This window comes from Gymnogyps californianus, chromosome 6 (assembly GCF_018139145.2).
Source record: "Gymnogyps californianus isolate 813 chromosome 6, ASM1813914v2, whole genome shotgun sequence".
Taxonomy (NCBI): Eukaryota; Metazoa; Chordata; class Aves; order Accipitriformes; family Cathartidae; genus Gymnogyps; species Gymnogyps californianus.
The window spans coordinates 21,994,621-22,020,964 of NC_059476.1; the positions used below are offsets into that span (position 1 = coordinate 21,994,621).

The 26,344-nt window shown below is 44.2% G+C and overlaps 1 protein-coding gene across 4 annotated transcripts in view; it reads left to right on the top strand.

The window, feature by feature from the left end:
* Nucleotides 1–1,067: 1,067 nt before the first annotated feature.
* ALOX5 (arachidonate 5-lipoxygenase) overlaps nucleotides 1,068–26,344 on the top strand; it is a 35,323-nt gene continuing 10,046 nt past the window's right edge. For 2 of the 4 annotated variants that reach the window (XM_050898861.1, XM_050898864.1), the window contains exons 1-10: nucleotides 1,068–1,217; nucleotides 9,411–9,609; nucleotides 11,439–11,520; nucleotides 13,065–13,187; nucleotides 19,268–19,374; nucleotides 22,305–22,477; nucleotides 23,207–23,353; nucleotides 23,452–23,655; nucleotides 23,877–23,963; nucleotides 25,700–25,878. In XM_050898861.1, coding sequence (XP_050754818.1) covers nucleotides 1,068–1,217; nucleotides 9,411–9,609; nucleotides 11,439–11,520; nucleotides 13,065–13,187; nucleotides 19,268–19,374; nucleotides 22,305–22,477; nucleotides 23,207–23,353; nucleotides 23,452–23,655; nucleotides 23,877–23,963; nucleotides 25,700–25,878 — 1,451 coding nt within the window. The remainder of the gene's footprint in view (nucleotides 1,218–9,410; nucleotides 9,610–11,438; nucleotides 11,521–13,064; nucleotides 13,188–19,267; nucleotides 19,375–22,304; nucleotides 22,478–23,206; nucleotides 23,354–23,451; nucleotides 23,656–23,876; nucleotides 23,964–25,699; nucleotides 25,879–26,344) is intronic. The other 2 variants (XM_050898862.1, XM_050898863.1) reach the window with 2 other exon arrangements.

Consider the following 26,344-nt stretch of genomic DNA (forward strand, 5'->3'; position numbering starts at 1 on the left):
GCTTGGTATACTCAGGGTGGGGACTGTGAAATTGTGGGATTTTTAGAGCGCTTTGTGGAAATGGGGGGTTGGTTGTGTATGTATGGCTCTGATGTGTAGACGTGCTGGCAGTTAGTGTTACACACAGTTGTGCAAAGACAACAAGGTGTTTGAGAAGCTTAGAGGAATGCAGGGAATAAAGCATGCCAGCAATAGTGCATATGGGGGTCTAGACCTGAGAAAAGGATGAATTGTACATGGATTAGCAGATTTGGTGTATATGATGAGGGTGCAGTATGGTGTGAGTATAGAGTGAGTAACTCTGGACCATAAAGAGAATGGGATATATACAGTGTACATGTGGGGGTAGATCGTGATAGTGTGTTGAGTTGGTGCAGTACACGTGTAAGGTGTGGGCACAGAAGAGTGTGTATGCTTGCAAACTGGGGTGAATAGGAGGTGATGTTAGAGAGTGCAGAGCAGTTTGAGGGTGTGTGGATGAAATCCTGTAAGCGTAGAGGTGGCGAGGCACACCGAGCTATGTGAGGGTGAGCTGTGCAGGGCTGCACACAGTTGTGCCTGGCAAGAGCAGGATTCCTGTGCAGAGCAGCGTGCTGCATGCCGAGAGCTCTGAGTGCTGTGTTGCATCGTGCAACTGTGGAAGCACATCGAGAGGAGAGTGCTGCGCGCAGGGCTGTGTAAAGTGCGCTGGCGTGGAGCTGGTTCAGAGTGGGAGGGCAGGTGGGCTGTGAGGGCTGCAGTGCAGGGTGCGGGGCGGCTGTGCCGGGAGAGGGGCGCGGCGCGGTGCGGTGCGGGGTGCGGGCAGCTGAGCAGCACAGGCTGCCCGGCGGCGTCGGGGAGGGCTGCGCAGGGTACCGGGGTAGGTGTGCCGGGCGCTGGGGAAGGGGCGGGCAGCGCCGAGCCGAGCCGCGCCGTGCGGTGGCGGAGGAGGAGGAGGAGGAGGAGGAGGCGGCGCTGGGCAGGGTACGGGCTAGGGCAGGAGCGCGGCTCAGCAGCGGCGGGTCGGGTCGGTGGGGCCGTGCAGAGCTGAGCCGAGCCGAGCCGAGCCGAGCCGCGCCGGTGGGACCATGCCATCCTACACGGTCACGGTAGCCACGGGCAGCCAGTGGTTCGCGGGTACCGACGACTACGTGTACCTGAGCCTGGAGGGCACGGCGGGCTGCAGCGAGAGGCACCTCCTGGACAAACCCTTCTACAACGACTTCGAGCGCGGCGCGGTGAGTCCGGCCGGGCGGGGAGGGGGGGCTCGCACCCCGCGGCTGCCCGGCCCCCGCCCCGGCGGTGTCCGAGGGGCTTCACCGCGTACGAGCCGTCGCGTATCTCCCTTCGCGGTGCCTCGGGCCGGACCCGCAAGGCCGGGGACGGCGGAGCCCTCGGCGGCACCTCGCCCGCTCCCTGGCCCGGCGCCCCGAGGGACTGCGGCGGGGCTGTGCTTTTTCAAGCTCTTGTCCCCGTGTGCCGGTGCTCCGGAGCGGGACACCGGGACCGAGGTGCCTGCTGCCATCCCCGACCGCCCATCATTCACATCCCTGTCCTGGGGGTTAGCCCTGGCTGTGGTCAGTCAGTCGTGGGGAAAGACGGGGCCCTTTGGTTCTGGCTTGCAATGGGCTTTCAGTTGTCCTCGTACTTTCCTTGCAAATACTAAAAAAATTTGTGTGCTTCCTGTTGATAGGTGATGTTTAGGGTCAGTATTTACTAGTAGTCAGAGCCCTGATATCTCCAAGGAATTAAACAAAGAGGTAAGAGCTTCCAGTGGGAATTACAGCACCTGCCAAGGGAAATGTGCAAGGCAACTTCAACGAAAGATGGAAAACAGCATGAACGTGCAAGTGTGAGAATGAAGTTGGGACCGGGCTATCAGCTATGCTATTCTTTCTAACCTTGATTTCTGCTGTGTGTTGTGCCCTGTCCTCTCTGTGGTCTTATCACAGTACCCAGGCTATCCATCTGAGGCTTATACTCTGAGCACTGTTTTAGAATGGCATTTATTTACTTGCTCATTGTCCACTGTGGCAACAATAGATTCAGGTCATTTTTTTTCCCCTCCCAAAATGTGTATTTTATTTGGAAACCTAACTCACAGTTTCCAAAAGGTCTGATGAGATTTAAGCAACTTTGAAAGTTTTAACGAAGTGTTCATAAGTCACTTTGGAAATGAGACCTACTGCTGCATAGACAAGTGAGACTTCACTGTCATGGTGCTGCTTTGCCTTTAGGTGTGTTTTTTTAACCATGGGGTTCACAGCCTAAGTTAGGTATCCGGTCTCTTCTGCGTTAGACATTGCAGATATGGTTAACAGAAGTCAGCGTTTTGAATAAGTGTTGATGGCATGAGTAGATACGGTCCCCAGATATTTATAGCCAATGTTCTGAGGAGATGCTCTAGCAAATTCAGGTGTGGGGACTTACCAGCCGCTGCTGTTGAAGTTATTTTCCTTCATGATTAAACATTCATTACCTTAGAACCTTGTTATCTGAATCTCCCAAATGGACATCTAGTCATTCTTTCTCTCTTATCCGGTGAACAGTCATGTATTTTAAGCAAAGCTTAGCAACATTAGCAAGAGAGGTTGAAGAAGACCTCAGTCTGTCCTGCAAACTTAGGGTTAGGGCGCTCTCCCAGGAGGGATGAGCCCTGCCCAGCTGAGGAGAGAAGCACCAGGGTCTCCAGTGACCAGGCAGTTTACTCTTATCCCTGGGCTACAAAAGAGGGTTTCACTGTCTTTGAGAGATGGCTGTGACGGAGAGCCTGGTAGTACTCTGAACATCTGGTTGGATTGGATCCTGTCACAGGGAGAAAATGCCATGATGTGAGCACTAAGTATATGCTCAGCAGCAACTCTTGAACTGCTGTGGGACCAGGTCCAGCAGGAGCAGAGGTACCTGCGAGCATTGGACCCCCCTGGGTGAGGAAGCAATGAACAGAGGTTTGTGGATGTTAGTAGCACTACAGCAGCGGATGTGTGCACCTAAAAGGACTACTTATATCTCCTCGGGAAGGTAGCTTTTAGGCACATTTGAAAGTCTTCACCTGGGTCCTAGCATTTTGTATAAAATGCATTGTTAGCTAAGTAAGCTTTCTGAGGCAGGAACTGTCTCTTTTTTTTTTGTCAAACTTGTTTCCAAATGCAAAGGTTCTTGACTAAATCCAGATAAGGACTTTTTCTCCTATCCAAATCAGTTATTTCTGTTAATTGTTACATGTTTGATACTACAAATATGCAGCCAGTTTTTTCAGCATATATTTATTGTGGAGAATGAGAATAAGTCTGTGTTCCATAAAGTGTCTGGCTCACTGGACACTTGCAATATGATGTGCTAAGTTTTGTTGTTGAGGATGTTTTCTTGGGAAGTGCAGTGTGTTTCTCCAGGCACCTGTTCAGGTAACATTGTGCCCAAAACACTGTGAATCTTACTAAAACGTTGTGCCAAGAAAGAAGGAAAGACAAGAAAAGTACCAATACGGAACCGAAAAAATAAAACTGAAGCAGGCCAAAAGACTTGCAGGTTGGTTGGTTTGTAAAATGTAGCAATTGATTTCACAGTTCTGCCTTTAGTCTTTCTTTCAATAGCATCTCTATAATTTTCTTTTTCTGCAAAGCAATTAGATTGTGTATGCATTTGCAAAAAAATGCACTTTTTCAGTTGATGACCAGAATTTTACAGTATTATCTTGTAAGGCTTTGTCTACTTTCCAGTTTCTTCTCTAAATGTTGGGCCGGGCTCAGTATTTCCATTATCCTGGTAATGTCTTCATTTGAATTAATGCAAATTGTGCATATTGCTAGATATGATGAATGAGGGCTTGGGCCAGTTCCGAATAGGAGGTTTGCATGCCAAATGTTGATTGAGGGAAAGGAACCTGGAAAAACCTGAAGGAATTTGCACAATGGTAGCTCAGTTGTAGTTTTTGTCCGACTTACTCCAAGTACTGGACACAGGCGATGTAGAAAGCCGTAGCTGCTTTTCTTTACTCAGTGTCTTTTGAGTAAGTTCCTGTTGGTGCCGAGTGATTTCAAAGCAAGTGTTACGGTGTCACTCAGTTCTCTGTTTTCTTCCTGTTACCCCTTCATCTGCTTTTTGCTTTTGTTGAAAGAAACGCACTCACAAGTATTTCCAGAAGGGAAATACAGTTCTTTCCACTTTCACCTTTGTGCTTATAGAAAGAGGGGTTGTCTGTTTTGTCCTTTTTGCAATATTAGGCTAGTCAGTAGGAGTCTCTCCTCAAAAAGAAAGAGCTTAGGTTTTGCGTGAGATTAAATTGCTTGAACAGGATGCTACGGGAGTTCGGACAGTCCAATAGTCTTCATTAATTCCGTTCTCTCACTCTGAGCTCAAACTGTGTAAAAACTGCTAGCATCTCTGGCTCACCGTGCAGTCATCAGGGATGCCATGTGTTTACCAGGAGACCTCATACAACAAATACCATAGAAACCTTGAGCAACCAACTGTCAACTCTTACCTGGACCTTGCACCATCTTTGTAACCTGACACACCTTTACTACACGAGCGAAACTGTCATCTCAGGTGAGCCCGTGGCGTCGCTGGCTTGGAGGCAGCGAAAGCTGGGTGAGACATCGGGAGGGAACCCTCACTTTCAGAAGTGGCATTAAAATGGGAACTGTGATGGTCATAAAAAGATTAAAAACCTTCAGGAACATTTAGGCTACTTGAATGTCCTTTTTGCATTACATCGACAGTGACTTGTGCAACTATTTTAGGGCTCTTGTAATATTAGCAAAGAGATTGTTACCAGAGGAATGAGTTTCTTCCAAAGATCGGCTGTCAATGTGACATTTCTATCAGCTCTTTGGATCTGATTCACATTGCTCTTTAACTTAAATCTTAGATGTGTGTATATATATAGGTGTGACATTATAAGAGCTATAGAAATATATACGTGTAAATGAGGATTTTTTAAAAATGAAACAGTTAGCTGAACCTTTAAAAGAGATTAGTTAAAAAAAGGATAGTCAGGTATCTTGGGCAACAAGGAGTTGATGAGAAAATAAGACTAATTTCAGACTTTCTGTGCCATACGAATCACTTGACAGCAACGGGTTTTCGTGAGGACTTGAGCTAAAAATAATGCAGTACGTTTCCCTTATCCAGACAGTGTCTTTGGTCACTTATTCTTCCTCTGCACACAACTAGCCCTGGAACTGGAAATGAGTGAGAAGATGGAGCATAAAAATCCCAAGTAGCTGGATACAAAGCAAATCTGATCTGGATGCAGTTTATCGTTTGCTTCTGTAGGTTGTTGCATTAGTCTTTACATGTTTAAATTCCCTTTATAGTGATGAACACAAATGGGTAATAATTCACATAGGTTTGTGGATTCATTTGGACCGTGTCTCTGCAAGGTGGCTACTTCCAGCTCCTGACTGCCAAATGCAACAAGATCATGGTAAAATTGAAAGAGAGAATTCATTTTGTGTTGTAATTGCATAAAGAGGTGCACAAGCAGGAAGTGGCTGAGTTTGAGATACATGGTATGACAGCCTGTGACGAGGGACTCTTCTGCAAAGTGCCATCTGGTCCTGGAAAGAGGTACGAAATTGCAGAAGTACTGACTCAGTGCGAAAGTACTGAGCCTAGTAAAGAGCTTATTGACATTGTTCTTATTGAGAAAACCAGGAGTTGCAGGGAAATGAATATGAAATAGAAATGGTTCAGGTGCTGCCTGTTTCTGGAAAGAAGATTTGAGGAATGGGAAACAATCTGAGCAGGTTATCTACATTTTCTAGCCATCATCCAGAATTCTTTGTGCCAATTGACAAGAGCAAAGCCGAGAATATTGGACATGGGGTGACAGGCAAAGATGAGAGTGGTATTTGAAACCAGCATTGTGGGAGGGAGGAATCTCCGTTCACTTAGCCAGGAGCACAGGGGTATGTCCTACAGTCACTGACTGTCATAGTTGTGGCTCCAGGCACTATTAATGTGATTTCTCAGAAAAGCCACTCAATATTTTTCAGTCTCCACAGCTGGTTCAAAATCATGAATCATCAAGGGAATGAATTTACTTTACATGTTATCCTTTTAGCTGTTCTGGGATAGTGTGGGGGGGTGGAGGAGTTGAAGAGTCAGCAACATAAACTTTCAAAAAATGTTCAAAATTAGTATATTTATTGGCTCTACAGAAAGAACTATTTCTTTTCTGGTGTGGAGATGCAAGGAAAAGTGACGAGCATCTTTTTAATATGTTGGTTGAAATCTCAGCTCTGTGATTTTCATCTCTCAGCTCACATCCTAGCAGACAGATGCTGTCATCCCAAGCTTGCCAAGGACCACAATGCTATTTGTGAAGCAGTTTGTTACCACCTGGTGTGTATGGGTGTGCTATTGAGATAAACATAGCAAATTTTTATTTAAGACATGATGGGCCTCCTTTTTAAAAGAAACAGTTCAATGTCTTTTGCTTTAATAGGCATGGGGAGAATATAGCTCAGACTAAGATTAGTCTGTTAAGTCTCAGCAAATCAAAATAAGCACCATTCGTGCCCATTTTAAATATTTGAGCCTAAAATCAAATTAGGCTGCATATTAGAAGGAATTCCAATATCCTTGCTAGTATGAAACAGCCTCATATGAGTTGCAGTGTAGCAATCATGGCCTGACAGTTTCAAAGTTGATTGAAGAACATCTTTGGGGAAAGACAGGCAAGGACAATGTTTCATTGTCTGCAGGATGGACTTGAAAGCCTAAAGGGTTTTTTATTTTTCTCTGGCTTCTGTGAGTCAATTAGATGTGACAAACTTTATGAAAGCTGGTATTTTTGTGTAATGGGTTATGAGGGAACTGAGGTCTGTCATCCCAGACTTTGGTGGACAGATAGATTTCTTGATCCCAAAATGATCATCGCAGCTGGTAATTCATGGATAGCTCATAGAAGAGGGTACTTTGCATCAATAATGTGGGAAACTTGGGTTAAAATGGGAGAGGAAGGGATGCCAAGGGATCCTTCTTATGTGTGTTCTTCCAATCATGTGGGTACAAGTTGCTATGAATCTTTCTTTTGTAACAGTTGAAATAATAAGTGCCATCTGGAGGCATTTAAAAATTACTTTTTTTTCCCTCCTTTCTCCTGTCTGGAATTTAATCTTTCTTCACTCTTCAGTTTTGGTCCTTATGTGAATTAGCCTTTCCCTAGCAAATAAGACAGTAGCAGTGGGCGTATATCAAATGCCTGGGGAAGGCTAAGAACGTGCTCCTGAAAAGAACAAGCAGAATGTGGTACCTAGGTCAGGAGCCCAATGACAAAGCTCACACAGGCAGGTGAGTCTCTACAGGCACTGCAGCATGTCGATGCAGTACCTCATCCTTTTGATATCAGCAGCTGGTTGGTTTCTAAGATTGTTGACTGTGTTGAGAAAAACCACAAGAAAATGAAGTCTCTACTTGTAACCGCATGAAGCTTAGTAGGATCATCTCAGCAGAGTAGGCTTTGGCTGCTGCTCTCATGGTTGCCATAGCCAATTCAGCTTTGTTATGATAAGCACTTGGCTACTCCTGTTTGCCCTGAGCTGTTTACACTCTTGGAAAGTGAGAGTCAATTCCTGTTCTCCTGAATTGCCTAGCACCACATGGTGTCTTACTGGTCATATTTGAAAAGATTACTCATTTCTTCCTATGCTGGTATTGCCTAATAGTGCAAGTGCCACCAGAACTGTCATTTGTTGGATGCTGTCCCCACAGGCAGTAAGAGACTGCATGCATTCCTGAGAAGTTAGCTCCACGAGGGGACTGAAGTACCTGTCTCTGGGATAAGTGTTCACTGTCCTACATCCGTTAGGCAATTTAGCAAGGTGCTTAAGTCAGCATTCATAACAGCCGTTGTGCTGAGTGGAGGGTGCTTAGCATGGGCAAGAAGTGCTGAGGGGAGCACCATGTCCATAGCTGTCCTTCTCCCAGGCCTAGCCATGTAGCTGCGGCACTGAAAGCAGTGTTGTGGGAGAGGCAATTTACACAGTGAACTGGTGCCTGACCTGATGCCAAAGTCATCCTGGTGTGTCTAGGTGACTAGTTCTCTGTGGCCTTCAGTGCAGCCACTTGTCACACCTCAGTAGCTAGAGCACTTAGCAGCTAAGGTTTGTTGTTACATGTGCTCACAGATACACTCATTCTGGCGGGCCAGGTGGCTCCACATCCATTTCAAGCCACCTGATGGTGAAGCCCTGAGAGGCCAAATCATATATGTGGGCTGAGAACAGGCCTACCACATGGAAGAAATGCTGAGCTTGGTAGTCGAAGCCGTTGTAATTCAAACGGAAGGAGAAGAAAATGTTCACTGCTGCTTCTTTTGTAGCCCTGCTGGAGCAGTCATCAAGAAAGGGAAAGCATGGTATTCAGTCGCTTCTTCAGCCTGACCAGGTTCAGAGCTGCAGCCCTTGCACCTCAGCAAAGCTTGGTGTAGGGGCAGCACCAGGGCTGGTCTGCTCCTCACCTGGATCATTGCATGGCCAATAACTCAAGGTTTCAGGGGCCTGTCCCTGTAGGCCACTGATGAGGGCACTCCTGAAGGAGCAGGTATGGGTGGTCCTTGCCTCCAGTACCAGCTCAGTGCGAAGACCCCATGACCAGACCCTTAGCATGGGAAAGGACTGAACAGACTAGCTGCTGTGCAAGTCTGGGCTGAGGTCCCTCTGCGTTGCAGGAGTCAGGCCTTTGAGTTAACTCCAAACTGGGGAAGGAGCTAAACCACGTTTCCACACGTTGGCTTGTTTTCTGTGAAAGAATGAAGTGCCTTCAGAGCTAGATGGGGTTCTTGTGAACCTTGTTTTCAGTTAGCTACTTAAATTCCTTTGTACATCAGAGCCATACAAACATAAAATGTATCATTGTCCAAATTTGACATGTACAGACATAAAACGTACCATTGTCCTCATTTAAAAAATGGAGAACTGAAGACCATCCACAGGAAGCACAAGACAAAGGAGATTTAGGTGACCTGGGTGCTGTCCTTAGTCTGAAGCACATATGATTAATACACACAGGTCTTAAGATTCCTAGTCCATTGTGTTAATCTCATGATCATCTTTCCACTCCAGTTGCATGAATAGATGTGCTCTAGCAATGCCTCTTTCAGCTGTTGCTAGGAGAGCAGTAAATGGTTTCATGGTCTGCACGTTTTTCTCAGACTTGCAAACATTTCAAGGAGTAATATCATTTTTAGGTTGCATACAAAAATGTTTCTCCGTTTCTGGAGTGTTTTGCATGTTCTTGTTTGTTCTTTCATTCATCTTTCTGTTGCATTGCAGTCCAATAATAGGTCTTCCTTTTCTCACCCACCAGAAGCTGGAAAGTTCTGTTGTACCCATGCCATATCAGGAAAGGCCAGGTACACTTGTGTAGTGCTGGTTGTGCTTCTTGCATGTGCAGTGGATCATTGACTGTATTCTGCTCTGTAGGTTGACTCCTATGATGTGACTGTGGAAGAAGACCTTGGAGAAATTCAGCTAATAAAAATTGAGAAACGAAAATATTGGTACCAGGATGACTGGTACCTTAAGTATATTACTGTAAAAACACCAGTGGGTGACTATTTGGAGTTCCCATGTTACCGCTGGATTACAGATGAAAAAGAGATTGTCCTTCGAGATGGAAGAGGTGAGAGCCATAAGAAACCTGACTTCCTGCAGAACATCCAGAATTCTTCCACCTCTCCTTCCTCTTTCCCCAAGTACCTCCCAATCTTCTCTCTCACATGGAGACCCACTGCCAGTCCCCTTCTGCATCCTAGGGAATGGGCTTTCCCTGCTGACTAGGACTGCTTTCTGAGCAGTTTTTTGGGCTGGGCACTGGCAGTTGAGTTGGATATTTTGGGAAGCACATGCAAGGAGGAGTCCTTATGCTGGCTTGTCACACTGGTCTTGAATTCGAAGGCTGACCCTAATACCAAATTTTTGTCTGCTCCACATTTCCATTGCTGGAAGCCCTTTTGATCTAATTAGAATTAGTGTCCTGTCTTTGTTTCATACTAAGCCCCTAAGTGGCCCATGATTAATTGCCTGTAAATTGTCTTGTTTTCTTGACAGTGAAATAAAATCCCAAAGTAGGCTGCTCAGCAGGTGCAAGGACTGACTTGAAACCGCAGCTTCACTTTTCACCCCTTCTCTTTGCATGCTGTCAAGTCCAGGAGAAGGCAGGGTGAGATGGATATGACTGCTGCAAGTAATGGTGACCAACTGAGAAAAGTGTTACAGCACTTCTGTACTCTGTTCAGAGTGGCCTGTTGGACCTGAAACTTGTGTTTTAACTGTCTCTGACTACCTGCTTGCTGTGATGAGGGCTGGGGCAGACATTTGTCACTGATGTTTGCTTGTTCCCCTCTGTGCTTCGTAGGGTAGGTTGGCTGCTGTAGTGGTCTGCAGCATGAATGCCTGAAAACAGCTGAAGCAATATATGAGGTAGTAGGAAATAAATGTTTATCTTTCCATTAAGTTTTTGGCTACTCCTGGCTGAGGAATTTTGCATTTGAAGCCTTTTGTCCTATAATCACAACTACATGTCAGTTTATTTTTGGTCTCCAGAGGGACTTTCCATTTTTCATAATTTGATTTATAACAACTGTAACACTTCCATGGAAAGCAGCTTTGCGTGGCTTTCAGAGTATGGTGAGGTGAAGGACAAAAGCAAGTGAAACCCTATTGGTAACTTGAACACAACCAGCTGGAAACCATTAGCCGTATACATTATCAGTTGTATTACTTCTGATATTGCCCACTCTAAACCCCAAACAGCTATTTCCATGAAACTCCTGCTGGCTTTATCTGCCTTCCCATTTGTGTATGTAAAGTGAGTCACATACGTTGCCCATTCTCAGATCACTAGGGAGGTCTCTGTGTCATTTAATGGTATAGTGAGTACACGGTCAGAAGAGCAAGCTGTCTGGAAATGAAGCCTCACTGGGTTTTTTTCTGTTCTTATGATAAGAAGATATGATTATCGCCCCAAGCTGACAGACGAGAGCACAGCTCAAGGGGAGAGGATCGGAGATGTTTCCTGGAGCTGACTTTTAACAGAGAAGATTAGCTGGAACAATGTTGTGATATCTCTTATTGATGAAAATTCCCTTAGATACTGAAATGTAAAATTAATTCCCATGACCCTATTCAGACCACTTAACACGAGATATGTACAGCAAGTGTCTACACTAGGAATCCACTTTTTATATACCGTTGAGACAGATGTTCCTAGCTTGAGCTAATTGCCCCTTGGAGGCACCAAGTTAGGAGCTTATCTCCTTCCACAAATTCTCTAGGGACCTGTGTTTCCACTGGAGGTACTAAATTGGATCGTGTAAGCATTTCCCACAGAAACTTTGTAAAGGTATAGATCAGAACCTGAAGGTTTGGAAACTTTGCTCTCCTTCTCAAGACCTGGGCAGTGATAGGTAGAGGAACCTCATAACCCTGTCTCTTTCCCCTGTCTCACAGCAAAGCTCGCCCGGGATGACAAGACCCAGATTCTCAAGCAGCACAGACGCAAAGAGCTCGAGACCCGTCAAAAAATGTACCGGTGAGTTTCCCATAGCTCCCCAGAAGGTCCAGGGCATGTTCTCATCAGGTCAGAGTTTGGCAGAGTATGTTCAGATTATCATATTGCTCCAGTTACTGGACTGCTGGATAAGAGAATGCATAAGTTACCATGTTGGCCATGTATGTTTTTTACTTAGATGGAATTCACTGTAAGTGATGACCATCCTGGTGCAAGTGGCATTACGAGATACTTGAATCCCAGATAAGCCTATCTGGAAGGCTTAAGTGGGAATTCAGTGGTACAGTCTCTGTGTGGGCCCTCTGGCACACAGTTGTGCTTTCAAGGAAGATTTGAAGGCAGATTTCATTTGCCTTTTACAAACAGTACTCTAGTTTTGGAACATGATCTGAACATGTCAGCTCTTACTGGAGCTTTTTGGCTGAGGCAGCAAGCTAGTTTTAGTTGTTTCCTGCACCGAGGTGCAGTGGAAGATCTGGCCCAGTTTGAGTGGACTGGAATGTGCTATCAGAACACAGTTGTGATACCCACCTTTATACTGTCATAGACATTTTTTCCTAATCAAGGTCACAATGGGAAAATGCTATCTTTTATCAATGGGTAACTCCAGAAGGCATTAGACATTTCCTTTTCCTAGAGACATACTCTCTGTTAAAATAACAAAAGTTTCTTGTACTTGCATCTCCTTATCGTGAGAGTAAGGATCAGAAGGACAGAGGCTCCATTCAGAATTGATGGATTGAGGCTTGGTGTATGTGTTGTTGATATCATTTGACTAAGAAAGGATCTTGCTTACAAATTATGGGAAATAGACCAGAGGAAAATATATTTCAAAAAGAGGTGTGGCACAAAACTTTATTTACGTATCCAAAAAGGAAGGCAAAACCATTTGTAATTCCAGGGAAATAGCTATTTACAATTCAGATGCATAACTGATAACACACAAGGCAGTCTGTGTGTGGCAGGCAATTTGGAAATACCATTGAAACAGTATTCTTTACAAATTGTCTTCTTTTGTTTTGAAGTAAAAATGGGGCACAGTGCAAGAACACACACGGCAGAGAATGTGTGCTGTGACCATTAGGAGGTAAGGCTCTTCTGAGGAGCTGAATCAAGACTGTCTGCGTCTCTCGGAGAGTTGCCTTTTGGAGGAACCTAAATACATGTCTGCATGCTCTTAGCTGCTGTATCTCAGTTCTGCAAAAATGTAGCCCCAAGAATGAGTGTGCATTGGGCAGCTGTCTGTCTCTCTGTCTGCTCCCAATACATTTGAAGCTACTGCTAATTTCAACCAAATGTGACAAGTGTTTGAAAATATCACAGATATTATGTTACTTCGAGTTTTGTGAGGTAGGTGGCCAAGTAGATGCCTTCCATTGTACTTCAGGATTCTGTAGGGTACTGGTAGGTATTGATGTGGTATAAGTTACTATTTTTGGCCCAAATGAGTCTGCTGCAAATTTACTTTGTAGAGTTGAGCCACAGAAGCAGTGTAGGTAAAGGAATGACACAGCTCTGGTGCTGGTAAGGTTATATGGTTAATCCAACCTCTCTTGTTTTCTCAGCTGGAAGGAGTGGCATCCAGGCTTTCCCCTAAGCATCGATGCCCATTCTCACAGTGACCTGCCTCGTGACATCCAGTTTGACAATGAGAAAGGAATTGACTTCATTCTGAACTACTCTAAAGCGTAAGTCTTTGTGGAACTTTAGGAGTTTTGCAAAATCTTTTTTGGGGCAGGGTAAGGATCTGATCACCTTTTAGGTTTCATTGAAATCTCAAAATTGGATTCTTTTCTCCCAGCCAGTTCTGCAGTCAATCAAAGTAGGAAGGAATTGAAGGGTTTGTTTTGTTTTTTTTTTTAAGTATCAATATTTTGAGCTTTTCACGCTGGGAACTGACTGAGCCACTACATTCTCATTAGACACTGTTTTGGCTGTAGACGGAGGGAGGAGGCACTGGTGAAAAGCATAGGAAGAAGGACTATTGGCACCCGATACCTTAGGCTTTTGACTTAGTTCTCAGGGTCGCCCCCTAGAGATACTTCTCTCCCCTGACTGTTTGCGGTAATTGAGACTTTCAGTCACATTACCAAAAGAAGATGGTATCAATGCACCCTTGAGACCCTGCTGAAGAAAAGCTGTTCTGAGCAGTTCATCAGTTAACCATGTCTGAGTGTAATCTGCTTGAGGCAACAAAGTCACTGTCCACCCACTTGCACATGTCATGTCATTGAAAAAAATGGAGTCCTGGCCATTGGATGAGCCTGAATAATCAATCCTGCAGAGCTCTTTGAAATAGTACAGGGTTAATGAGGCAAACAGGTCCTCTCTGGCCTGTGAGTCCCCTTCTGAGCTGTCTCACATGCCCAGGTCACATCACACTATCTCAGACATCCCACCATACTATCAGACTGTGGGATAGTCTGAGATGGTGTCCTGGTTTCGGCTGGGACAGAGTTAACTAGTTAACTTTCTTTTTAGTAGCTGGTATAGTGCTGTGTTTTGGATTTAGTGTGAGAATGATGTTGATAACACTCTGATGTTTTAGTTGTTGCTAAGTAGCGCTTATCCTAAGTCAAGGATTTTTCAGTTTCCCATGCTCTGCCAGCAAGCAGGTGTGCAAGAAGCTGGGAGGGAGCAGAGCCGGGGCAGCTGACCTGAACTAGCCAAAGGGGTATTCCATACCATGGAACGTCATGCCCAGTATATAAACGGGGGAGTTGGCCAGGAGGGGTGGATCGCTACTCGGGCATCGGTCAGCGGGTGGTGAGCAACTGCATTGTGCATCACTTGTCTTTTCTTGGGTGTTATTTCTCTTTTTTGTTATATTCCTTTTCATTACTATTATTATTATTATTATTATATTGTTACTATTATTATTAGTTAATAGTGTATTTTATTTTACTTTAGTTATTAAACTGTTCTTATCTCAACCCATGAGTTTTACTTTTTTTTTCCTCCTCCTCCCCACCCCACTGGGAGGGGAAAGCGGCTGCGTGGTGCTTAGTCGCTGGCTGAGGTTAAACCACGACAGATGGGACAAGACTGGTCCAAGATCACCCACAATTTCTACATCTGTGATTCTGTTAATATGCTGGTCTCTTCATACTTTGGAAAGGTGTTCCTCCCGTTATTTGGGTGATTAGATGGAGATTATGTCATCAAGCATAGGTTGGTAAGAACTAGGGAGTTTAATAGCCATACTGAGAAACTTGCGGCTTCTAATAAGAGTGAATACTTGCTTATCTGAGTCCATCTGGGGAACTGACGGTGACTGAAACCTTACGTGTCAGAGCGTTCTTGGTGTTACATTTATGCAGCTGAATTTCACTACCAACACAGAGTCAAATCGCATGGCTTGTTCTGAGAGAATCTACCCGCTTGTTTTCTAATTTGGAAAATTGAAAGCTTCAAAGAACACATGTTTTTTCTGGTGTATTAGCTCTACTGTAGATTTCTCCCTCCCATCTCTCTCCCCCACACTAGGATCTGTTTTTCACAATGGAATGATGCTTTGTAACATCAATAAATCTTTTTTCTTTTTTTTTAGCAGAATAAATCTCCAGCAGGTCTGAACAGGGTGATGGGTGTATTTCTGCAGCACATACGGCCGGGTGGACCTAGATCTTTCAGAGCTAATTGGAATAAGGCAGCTGAATAGCTTTGAAGACCAGGGGTCTTTAGCTTTCTATCTCGTGCAAACTAGGATGTTAAGAGAATGATGGAACAGGCCGTAGAGTGCATGCTCTTGTAGCTTTTTAATGCAATACTAGCTGTTATACCAGAGAAGTGGCTGTGGGGTCACACAAGGAGTTAGATTAATGGTACAAAAGACAGACAGATGCTTCCTGCCCCCCAAGCTTACCCAATGGCACATGTATTGCCTCAACTTTATATCTATGTTTAGACTTCCGAAGAACCAAATCTCTCATCTTTAATATGAGCTGGAAGTTGAGGTCCCTTCTTTCTCATGAAATACCTTATTCCTCAAGCAGCCCTTTAGTATTCAGTGGATTCTTAAAGCTTTAAGAAGTTTTAAAGAATCTGGGGCCTTGACCATAGATCCTCGGAAAACCCTAGACTCTGATGTTTCTCTTCCACAGACAGGTCTTAGAACCCAGCCCTGCAGGGGCCTTTTAATCAGCAGATGATGAACTTGATAATGACCATCTGAAATAGTTCTTTGGGAAAATAAATAAATAAAAAAAAAGGCAAGAAAAATAAGCCAAGAAAACTGTGGAAGTTTACATAGTGTTATTTAAAAGGCAAGTCAATTTTTTGATAAGGCCAGAAGTGATCATTCTTGATCTGTAGTCAGGACGTTAATATAATGCAGGCCAGATTACTACAGCCAGTCTCTAATTCTAATTCTTAGTTTATCTTCCTTCTGTATGCAAACTGATAAGTTAAATTATCAATTTGAATTTATCAAATTATCATATTTGATAATTTCACTTTCTTTACCTCCCAGAAAGTGCTGGGAGGAGACCTCATCTGTGAAGTGCTCTGAGATTCAATCAGGTGGGACAAGAGTACAACCTGTTCACCATGGAACAGAGCCAGCGGTGAGGCCATCCTGAAAAAGGGAAAAACCTATCATAGTTATTGTGTTGTGCTGTTGTGAATAAACCTGTGGCAAAACCAAGAAGAGGTTCCAAGCAAGGGAAGAAAGCAAACACTGTGCAGCTCTTCTCTTGGCCCAGCTTCAGGAAACAGTCTAGCTCAGAAAAGGCAAGGAATAACTCCTTTAAAGGAAGAGTAGAGGTGTGAAAATATACAAACCCCATGCAAGGTCATTGGGATCTCCTCTTGTTATCCTAGCAATGCCATGGTATTCCAAACTTTTACAAGTCCTGTGTTTTCCAGGAGCTGTTGCTTCTAGCACGGTGTTAGCCAGTGCAAAACAGCTGTTTCCCAGCTCATGTCGGAGATCTGAGTGATGCAGGAGCAACAGCATCTGAAAGCCAGAGATGACCGGTTTGCGATTAGCAGACATAACCAATTTGGAGGCTACATTCCCCTTCTAGCAGTCCCACCCTGCCAGTCTGTAGCATATTGTCAGCGATCCTGAGGCGCAGCCAAGTGAAACTTGCAAACAATTCAACAGAGTGCAGGGGCATCTATTTTTGTCATTGGCTGTAAGGGCACCTCCCCATGAAGTAGGAACCTGAAACTGTCGCAGATAGCCAGCCATTCTGGAGAACTGGTATGACACAGAAGAGATTTTTCCAAGGAACAGCAATGCTTCTTGCCTGGTACATTTGGCTGAAAATCTAGACTTATGCTTTTGGTTGGATGAACGGTCAAAAGCTGTGGAGAATGAGTCTGATAGCCCTTATCTAGCTACCCTGTTGTGCTTTGGGAGTTTGGGACAACTATCTGCATGAATGGAGTGGAGATACATGGGGGAAGGCATGGGGTCTTCCTTCAGTTTGAGTGCACTAGAAAGGAAGACAGGGAGGTGTGTTTGGAAATAAAAGGGCAGGTGTAGAGTTGCAAGGTGTAGCAGTGGGCAGGGAGCACATTCAAGGAAAAATGTGAGAGCTGTGAGAGTTATATGAGACTTAGGGAATAGTGGAAGAGGGAAGGGGAAAGCCCTTTTGCTTGAGACATGCAAAACTGAATTTAGAAAGAGGGAGATACGTCTCAGAGATTCCTTCTGCTGTTGCAAGGTTGGATCTTTAGATGCTGTTGGCAGTGGATAATTCTGTAAGTTTACAGGATTAATCGTGTGTAGGTGGGGATAATCCTGAAAGTTTCCGGTGCTGATGTGACCTACACTATCTAGCAAACAGAAGCGCTCACCCTGGATTCTGTGCCAGAAATGCAGGCTTGCATAGCTATTTTGGACGAGTGTTGCATTTGGGCAGACTAAGTTCTACAAGCAAGTCTTTGCCATTTTTTCCTTGCTCTGGTTTCCAGTATGTGCCAGAGACATCTGAGAAGTACTTGATTTCTTGGGGAAAACACGTTTTTATTTCCTAAGTCTTTTGGAAGTTTGTTCCAAGATAGGAAATGTGAAAGACTGCTTCCTTTGGGAGGTAATCTTTGAAACATCTGAGAATGAATGTACGTCTGGCATTCAGCAGGTCAAACCACAGCAGGTTTGTGACTAGATCCCAGGTGCTGTGCCTACTGCTTGGTTTAATCAGGCTGATAGCCCCAGGTAGGAAGAGCACCCTGGGCAGGAGAGGAGCAGTACATACTGGTTCATGTGTCTAGTGTTTCCTAATCTCAAAGCAGTTCTGAAGGAGGGCAGAGGCTCTACTGGACCTTTAGAGAAAACTCAGATGAGACCGTCTCAAGTAACTCCTCTCAAGCTACTGAGTTATGTTGTTTAAAATCATTTAAACTTCTGGTCATGGTCATGCTTCCTCTTGAAATTCATCTGTGATTCAGACACCTAGTATCTATCCAGAAAGTTCTGCCCAGTAGTTACCCTCCCTTTGATCCTTGTACGATGATTCTGTGTCCCTGTAAGGTGTGAAGAGATCTCTGGAGAGGTCATCTCCTGTTCCAGGCTAGACAGTTGCCTGAGTTTTACTTCCTAACATGCCTCCAGGCATCTCTCAAACTTGACTGCCATCTGCAGCAGCATAAACAGTCCATTCTACATGCACCCTGTCTGGGCTCAGTGCAGAAGCAGCTCCTTTGCCTGGGTTATGGTCATGCTGGTCTAGAGCCCTCCTCCAGATTACCACTTGCTGTTTTTCCAGGCTTTTGGTCCTCTTCAGCCACATCTAATCCAGTTCTTTTTAAGGTGCCTCAGTCTAAGTTTACTGATTACAAATCCACCCTCCTGGAATACTTCCTCCCTCAAATTCTGTTTGGGAGGATTTCCTGCAACACTGTGACTTTTCTTTACTCCGTTATCTGCCCTGCTTATCTTTGTGCAATGTGTGTGCTTTTCTTTGTGCATTTGAAGTGTTAGTGGAAAGCCAATTTTCTTTTCAAATTCATTATTTGCTTTCCAGTCAAAATAAATGATTTCTATTTAATAACAACAGTTTAGCATTTATGTAACAATTTAGGACTTGTTATCTCATACGAGGTGAACTTTCTTGACTGTGTTGTAGACAGAATACTTTGCTTAATCAGCACCTTTCTGGCTCCCAGCCCCCCATGTTCTTGTGATGTCTGCAAACAAGTGACTTGGTTCCTGAGGTTAGAGATGAGCATCAAGTTTAACCAGCAGCTCAAGTAAATAGAAAGCTGTCAAAAACTCAGGCCTCATGCTGTAGGGATCCAGTCTGGCCTTGGTCACGCAGATACTTACAGGAGCTGTTCTCTGTTTAGGAATTCTGGCAGGACTGATCCTGGGTTCTGTTTGTTCTGACTTTGTGCAAATCACTCGATCTCTTTGTGTCACCATACCCCTTTCTGAACTGGTGCTAATAATGATCTTAGCACTCTTAGCTGATGCTAACTACTGATGATGTGTGAAGCACTAGTTTTTCTGACTACAGTTTTTATATGACATAGGTCTTAAACCACTGCCATTGTAGGCTGCCGAGAACAACTCTAGAATGGAGTTCAGTAAATGCAATAGCAGGGACTGGGCCCTTGAGATGGCTTTCAGGCTTGTGTGTAAAGGTACAGCCAGAAGGGTACAGCCAGCAAATTTAATTCTGTAGGGTGACCAATCTCACATTCCACCACTGAAAAATTTACTGTATGTAGGTATATAAAAGGGTGGAAAAGAATGGGGAAGGGTATTGAGGAAGCTGGAGATTATTTTTTTCAGAGATGTTTTGGTTCTTATTTTTAGGATGGAGAATCTTTATGTCAACCGTTTCATGCACATGTTCCAGTCCTCCTGGAGTGACTTTGCAGATTTTGAGAGGATCTTTGTCAGAATCAGCAACACAATCTCTGGTGGGTTTATCAGCATTTGCTCATGTTTGCATCGTAGAATTACTAATTAGTTGTCTTGTACATATCTGATTAGGGTGGAAGTGGCTGACCCGCACTTCTGCTCTCCCATGGTTTTTCATAAATAAACTGTAATCTCAGACTGCTGATCACACCAGCAGCCCACAAGACCAAAAAGCAAAGCTATGATCTCACACAAACTAGAATTACTGGGAATTGCTCAGTGACCTTCTCTGTCCTGAGCTATACTGGAGGTCAGGCCAGCTGGGCATCATAGTCCCTTTTGGCTTTTAGAAATTTTTCAGATATGTGCAAGTCCCATAGGACAAATTTTCATAAGTATCTTGCATCTAAACCTAGAGATAGCTTAGTGGGAGTGCTTTTCAGAGCATATTAGCTGTTAAGGCATTTTTGAAAGTCTGATCATGTATGTCCCACTTCAGCCATCTAAATACATGGAAAATCTCCAAAGAGGCATGTTTGGAAATGTTCTCTGCTAAAGGCAAGTACAAGGGTGACCCTTCTTGCCTCTTACACAGACCAGATCAAAGGCTGTTGCCTGACATCCCAGCTCAGTCCTGGTTGCACTGCTGCTAACAGTCCCGGCTTCTTGACCCTGTCCCAACACAGAGAGGGTACTGCTGCCTCAGTTCTGCTGTCATAACCTCACCTGTAGCTCCCCTCAGTCGGTTCTCATGGGCCATTTGTGTCAATGACGTGGGGCAGCTCAAATGCTTTTCAGTGGTAAATTTTTCCCAACAGGGGTCATTTTGACAGAACTCCTTTCAGGCATGGAAGCCCATGCTGCTAGGCCAGCTGATCTGCAGATGGGTTGCAAAGAGCTGGGAATGACCTGGGAGCTGTAACTTCTTCACCTGGTCCTGATGCAGCCAGGATGGGCCATCAGACCACAACCCGAGGAACCGTGGTTCTATCGGAAATTAGAGCAAGCTAGGCCTGAAAAGGCTTGTGGCATTTATCCAAAATGTCATCTCTTTTCAAAAATGTGTCAGAATTACTTGTGCATACTCCATTAAATGTCCTGCTGTGCTTGCCATTTCATACTCACATCTTCTTACTAGAAGACAAAAATCCCTCTCTAAGAGTGTGAGTTTCACTTTTGTATTCAGGGCCATTCAGTTTCTGCAGTATGTTTCATACTGTTAAAAACTCCATTGATGTAGTATTAACGTATCAAAGACAAAATACTTCTTTAACCCTTTTCAATATGGAAATTTAGCAGTTACTTGGAAACCCAGTAAAAAGAATTGCAGACAGATATGGGTTTTGAAGTTCATAGTGTCGTTTCTGTAAAGCAGGACTGGGAAACCTTTGATTTGTGAGCCAGACCCAACCTTCTACTATTGCCCATGGTTACATTATTTTACTTTATTTTACTGTATTATTGGATATAATAGATACACAGTGTATGGCTCCTCAAATGTGTGTGAATAGCCTGTTCAGACTCTGCAAAGGAAAATACTTTTCCCTTCTGCTCTGAAGTTTTACTCCTCTTCAGGCTGCCTAAGGACCAGTTAACAGAAATAAGAGTAATTTCTGTGGTCTCAGGTATAAAACAAAGCACACGAGGTGGCCAGAGCTATTAAAAACTAATTACAGCAATTTGTTACACTTAATAAGATTGCTTCCTAAAGTACTTTTAACACAAGAATTAGATATGATCTACAATTAATTTTGTTGATAATATTTCCATACTCATGAGGAAAGCTCCAATTCTGTGAGTTTTAAACATTAAGCATTGGTCTCAGTTATGCTAATGCAACTCTGAATCTGCTTATTTGCAAGCCTTGGCAGAAACAGGGCTAATGGAGAAGGTGGTTCAAGGCATTTTTCAGTCATGCAGTTTCTGTCCAAGGTGATGAGTCATTTTTTGCGTGGTGTAGACTTCAGATACAGCTCCAGACTCATTATGCAATTGACAGAGATGAAGTAAATGTCAACTTTAAGTAAACTTAACTTTTTTCTGCTCTGTTAGAAAGCATTGTGAGTTTTGAGACCTTTTTTTTTAATTATCACTGCATTCCTTCAGGCCCATGTTTTTCAACCTTTCACCCTTTGTAGAAAAATAATTGCTTTCAGAAAAAGTTCTGTCTTGTCTGAAAACAGGCAATAGTGAAAAACTTTACTTGCTTCATTTTTCCCCTGAAGACACCAATGGGATTTTTCACATAAATCATGTTTTTTCTGACTCTGAACTTGTAGGCTGAAGTGGTGACATGACATTATGAAACAGGACACTGCAATTGTGGAAAACATCCAGTAGTACTACATATGTAATAGTAAAGAGATGGAGTACCCAAAAACTAGCATTTTATTAGGAAGAGATGTTAATCTGGGTTTACATTAGCTATTGAAAAATAAACAGAGGAAAAAAAATGTTAAACAAGCAAAACAATGAATGAGCCGTTTTACTGAGTCAAAGTCAAAAACCTTCCCCAGCTGTGCCTCACCCAGCTCCAGCTAAGAAAACTGCTCCAGCCACTGCTCCCTACCCACATTGCTCTGTATTTCCCTTCTCCTGCCTGTGCCATCTTTTTTTGACTCATCCCTCTGTACTGCATACCCTGAGAATTTGAAGAGTGAGATTTAAAAATATCACAGAAGACCTGAGAAGGTGGTCTGCAGATGGAGAGAGTATTTTTCATAGGAGTGGAATATTTTACTCCTCATTGCTTCTGTACTTGGAGAAACAAATTATTATCAATTTAGTTCTTTTCAAAGTGAAAAGCAAAGATTACATTGTCCACTTAACGTAAGTGATTTTTCTTAAAATTCTATGGCGCCTTTTGAATCCTTTTCTTGCTACTTTCTTTAGTCAAAGTTGGCAGTGCAGTATAACAAAAAGTGGGGAGGAAAGGAGGAATCCTACAATGCAGTAGGATATTGATGCTGCAGGCTTGTTTTTCCTTTAGAATACGTGATGCAGCACTGGAAGGAAGATTTTATGTTTGGCTACCAGTTCCTGAATGGATGCAATCCTGTGCTGATCCGGAGATGCACAGAGATACCCAAGAAGTTGCCTGTGACTATGGATATGGTAGAATGCAGTCTGGAGAGGAACCTGACCCTGGAGGAGGAAGTGAAGGTATGGCTCTGAGTCAGGTTGGACTCCAGCCGTTGCTTCTCATATCCTCTAAGCTCCAAACCCTGTTCTGCCTTCAGCCACATCTCCTCTCTTCAGGCTGTATGGTTGGTCATGGCAAAGCTGGTTGTCTCTGCAGACTGGCAACACTTCTGTTGACTGTTTTCTCCTGCTATCCTGGAGCTGCAGGCCATGCCTTTCTCCAGGTCCAGTTAAAGACATATCACCAGGAGGTGAAGGGTCCTTTTTCAGTGGCTTCCTCTGACAGGTTAGGGATTGACTGACTGCCTCAGAGGGGAAAAGTGCCTCTCCCTTTCCCGGTAGGGTCTTACCCTGTTGTCACCCACAGAGTTGAACTGACATGCTGAAGAAGGGTTGGCAAGAGTGGTGCCTTGCTTTTGTTTGTATGACGAGCACGAGGGTGTCTTCAGTGGGCAGTGTGAAACTTGTTTGCGTCTGAGTGTCACTGCATGAATGCCAAATACGTAGTCGCTCTTTGCTGAAAGGCTCACTGTCAGTCTCAGCAGACACAAGTCAAGTAGTTTGTGTAAAGGTGCTTGCTGTCTCAATGGCATCATCCCCGAGCCACCATGAGCAAGGGTGGGCCAGTGGCCGCTCGTAACCACAGGGCACAAGCCAGCCTCTGGCAAAGACTTCCTGACCTTTGTTCCGAGCCTTGCTGCTTGCACTCTGTTAAAACACATTATGATTTTTTAATTTCCCCCCCCCCAGCAAGGAAACGTTTTCATTGTGGACTATGAGCTGCTGGATGGTGTGGATGCCAATAAAACAGACCCATGCACAATACAGTACTTGGCTGCACCCATCTGTCTGCTGTATAAGAATCTGGAGAATAAAATTGTACCCATTGCAATCCAGGTAGGCTTGCTGTCAGGATCTTTAAAGGGACACATGGCATGTTGTCTCATCTTAAACATGAATGACTTGCGGTTTCGTATTCTTTTTATATCTTTCAGCTTAGTCAAAAGCCTGGGCCGGACAATCCCATATTCCTTCCTTCAGATGCCACATATGACTGGCTGCTAGCTAAAATTTGGGTTCGCTCATCTGATTTCCACATCCACCAGACAGTGACCCATCTCTTACGGACACACTTAGTCTCAGAGGTGTTCAGCATAGCTATGTTCCGGCAGCTGCCTGCTGTACATCCCCTCTTCAAGGTTGGTTCTTGCATGAAGGGATGTATGTGGGTCAGCGAGGTTATCACAGTAGTTTGACAAACCAAAAGGAAGTCCTGGTGACAGCTCAGCTGAGATAGTTTGACTGGCTGCCCTGCAAGGCAACGTACAGCTAAGCCATCAGGATTTCAAACTTTATACCTGGTTGCTGTTGAATTCAATCAGAGTATGTGCCTTCTTTCATTGTTTGTCCCATTTCACAGCTCTTGGTGCCACACATGCGGTTCACAATAGCCATCAATACCAAAGCCCGAGAACAGCTTATCTGTGAATGTGGCCTTTTTGACAAGGTAAGTAATCCCCTTTGCGAATCTTCATTATTCTTCATGGTTCCATATGTGTTTTTATCCTTTAACCATCACGTATTGCCTTGTTTCTTGACCTTTCTACTAAAGGGCAAACATAACTAATATCACCTGAGAAACTGTCACACAGAACTGATGCCTTGTTGTGCTAAAGATGGTATCTTTTACCTCTAAGTAGCCAATTCAGAACTGGCCAATGTCAGTAGTGAGTCAGTATCTCACTCATAGCTGATGTGGCTTTGGGGTATGAGTATAGGAGTGCAAGGTAACATAATATGCACATACATCCCTGCACATTTATGCACACAGTTAAGTTCCCAATTTCTTTTAAGTACTCAGTTATTCATCTTGGGGCAGAGTGGTGAGCAAAAGAATTTGTGATTGCAAAAGGAAATTTGCATCAAAGACATGTAGATAAGACAGATTTCTAAGCCTACAAATAGCGGGTGTGGATTCCAGCCTGTCTTCTTGAATTGCCATAAACAGAATTAAAACTCAGCTTCGTCTGAGTCAGTGAAACATAGTCGTATATCATGGACTGCGGTGCAGCTCTTAGGTCAAATCTGAACATCTAAATCTGACTGCACTGGTATTTAACATGTACCCAGCTCTTCCTCCCTTGGCTCCCCCAGAAATGGCATGCTGCATCCAGGAACTGCAACAGGTTGGCATGCAGCAGTCTCTGTGACAACATGCTAGCAGCAAATGGGAAGTTCGGGGAGGTTTCAGAAGTCCTTCCAAAGAAGGAGCCTGTGTTTCAGGACAACTCTGTCCCCCTTACACCTCTGGCACCAGACCAAAAATAGCTTCCATGCTCCAGAGTTTTTCACCCATGGAGAAAAGAGAGGTTAAATCCAGGCACCTTCCTTGTCTGCTGTACTGCACTGCTGACCGTGGAGACCTGGCAGGCACTCCCATCCCTCTGAACAGAAGCATAATGTCCGTACCCCGCGCATGTGGGATGAGTGTGTGGCTGAGATGTGCCAGCGGGGATCCTGGAGTTCCAGAATTTGTTGGTTCCGATGTAGATGAACAGCCAGCTGGAGGACAATAGTGTAAGCTGACTACCGCTACAATACTAGCATCATATGCTAGAAAAGCAACATTTGGGAGCTTTTGTGCAGTGATTATCTAAAGAGTTTTGCAGTGCTGTTTGTTGTGGACACGCTGTGTTTTCCAAATGTAACGTATACTGAAACCCTGGCCAATCCTCATCAGTAGCCACCCAGTGGGATTGATCTCCTGGCTTAAATTCCAGGGTGGCTAACGGTAGCCTGCATCCCTAAACACTTTCTCCTAAATCACTCTGTAGCAGCAGTGGGTGGTTCAGCAAAAGCCCTGTTCTAACACACTCCTGGCTGCCTTCCTTCAGACACGTGCTGGTTCTGGAGCATAGGGCTGGCATAAAGTGCTTTGGGTTCGATACTTTGATGTTGCTGTACTTTATTACTGTATTCCGTTATAAGCAGGTGCTGTACCTATGGAGAAAATGCGGATATTAACAGTGATTCATGGGAGAGGTGTGAAATCTCTGAAGTCAAAATGCACAGTTGCAGTAGACCTCTGCAGTTCAGTACTTGTTTGTGTGGAGATGTGGTTTTCTCCTTGAAAAACAGATTCACCAGCATTTTGTATACTATCTCCTGTGAATTTGGAAAGCCAGTCTTGGCACAAAGTGAACATAATCTCTTACTGTTCCTGTCTTGCCATTCTTCCTGCAGGCAAATGCTACAGGTGGAGGAGGACATGTACAAATGGTGCAGAAAGCAATGAAGGATCTGACTTATAGCTCCCTCTGCTTCCCTGAGGAGATCAAAGCTAAAGGGATGGACAGCAAAGAGGATATCCCCTACTACTTTTACCGGGATGACGGCATTAAAGTCTGGGAGGCTATAAAGAGGTAAGAAAGAGACCATAGTTCTAGAAATGGCTAATAAAGTCACTGTCACAGAGACACGACTTCATTTGCTCTCTGCTCACTTTGCTCTTCATCACAGCCTTGTGAACAGCACCTGGGCTGTTTAGTCACGTGGTGCCTTTTCCATCCAGCATGTCTCATCTGAGGAAAAATAGAGTGTCAAGCACACACCCTTGAAAGACTGTTAAGTCCTGCTTTTTTCAGCCCTGTTTTCTTGCATTCTGTATTTCAGAGGCCCCTTTATAAGTATGTACTCTTCTATAGGATTTCACAGTTTATTGAGTTGGAATTTAGCCCTGCAAAGGGAATTTAATTAGCTTTTTTTTTTTTTTAGTTATGCACAAACCAAGAGAGAACCCAGGTCTCTGAGCCAGCCACATGAGCTCGTCAAGGTTGTTGTGGAATGGAAATGTAAGCTTGGCTTGCATGAGAGTTGTGTTTTGAAATT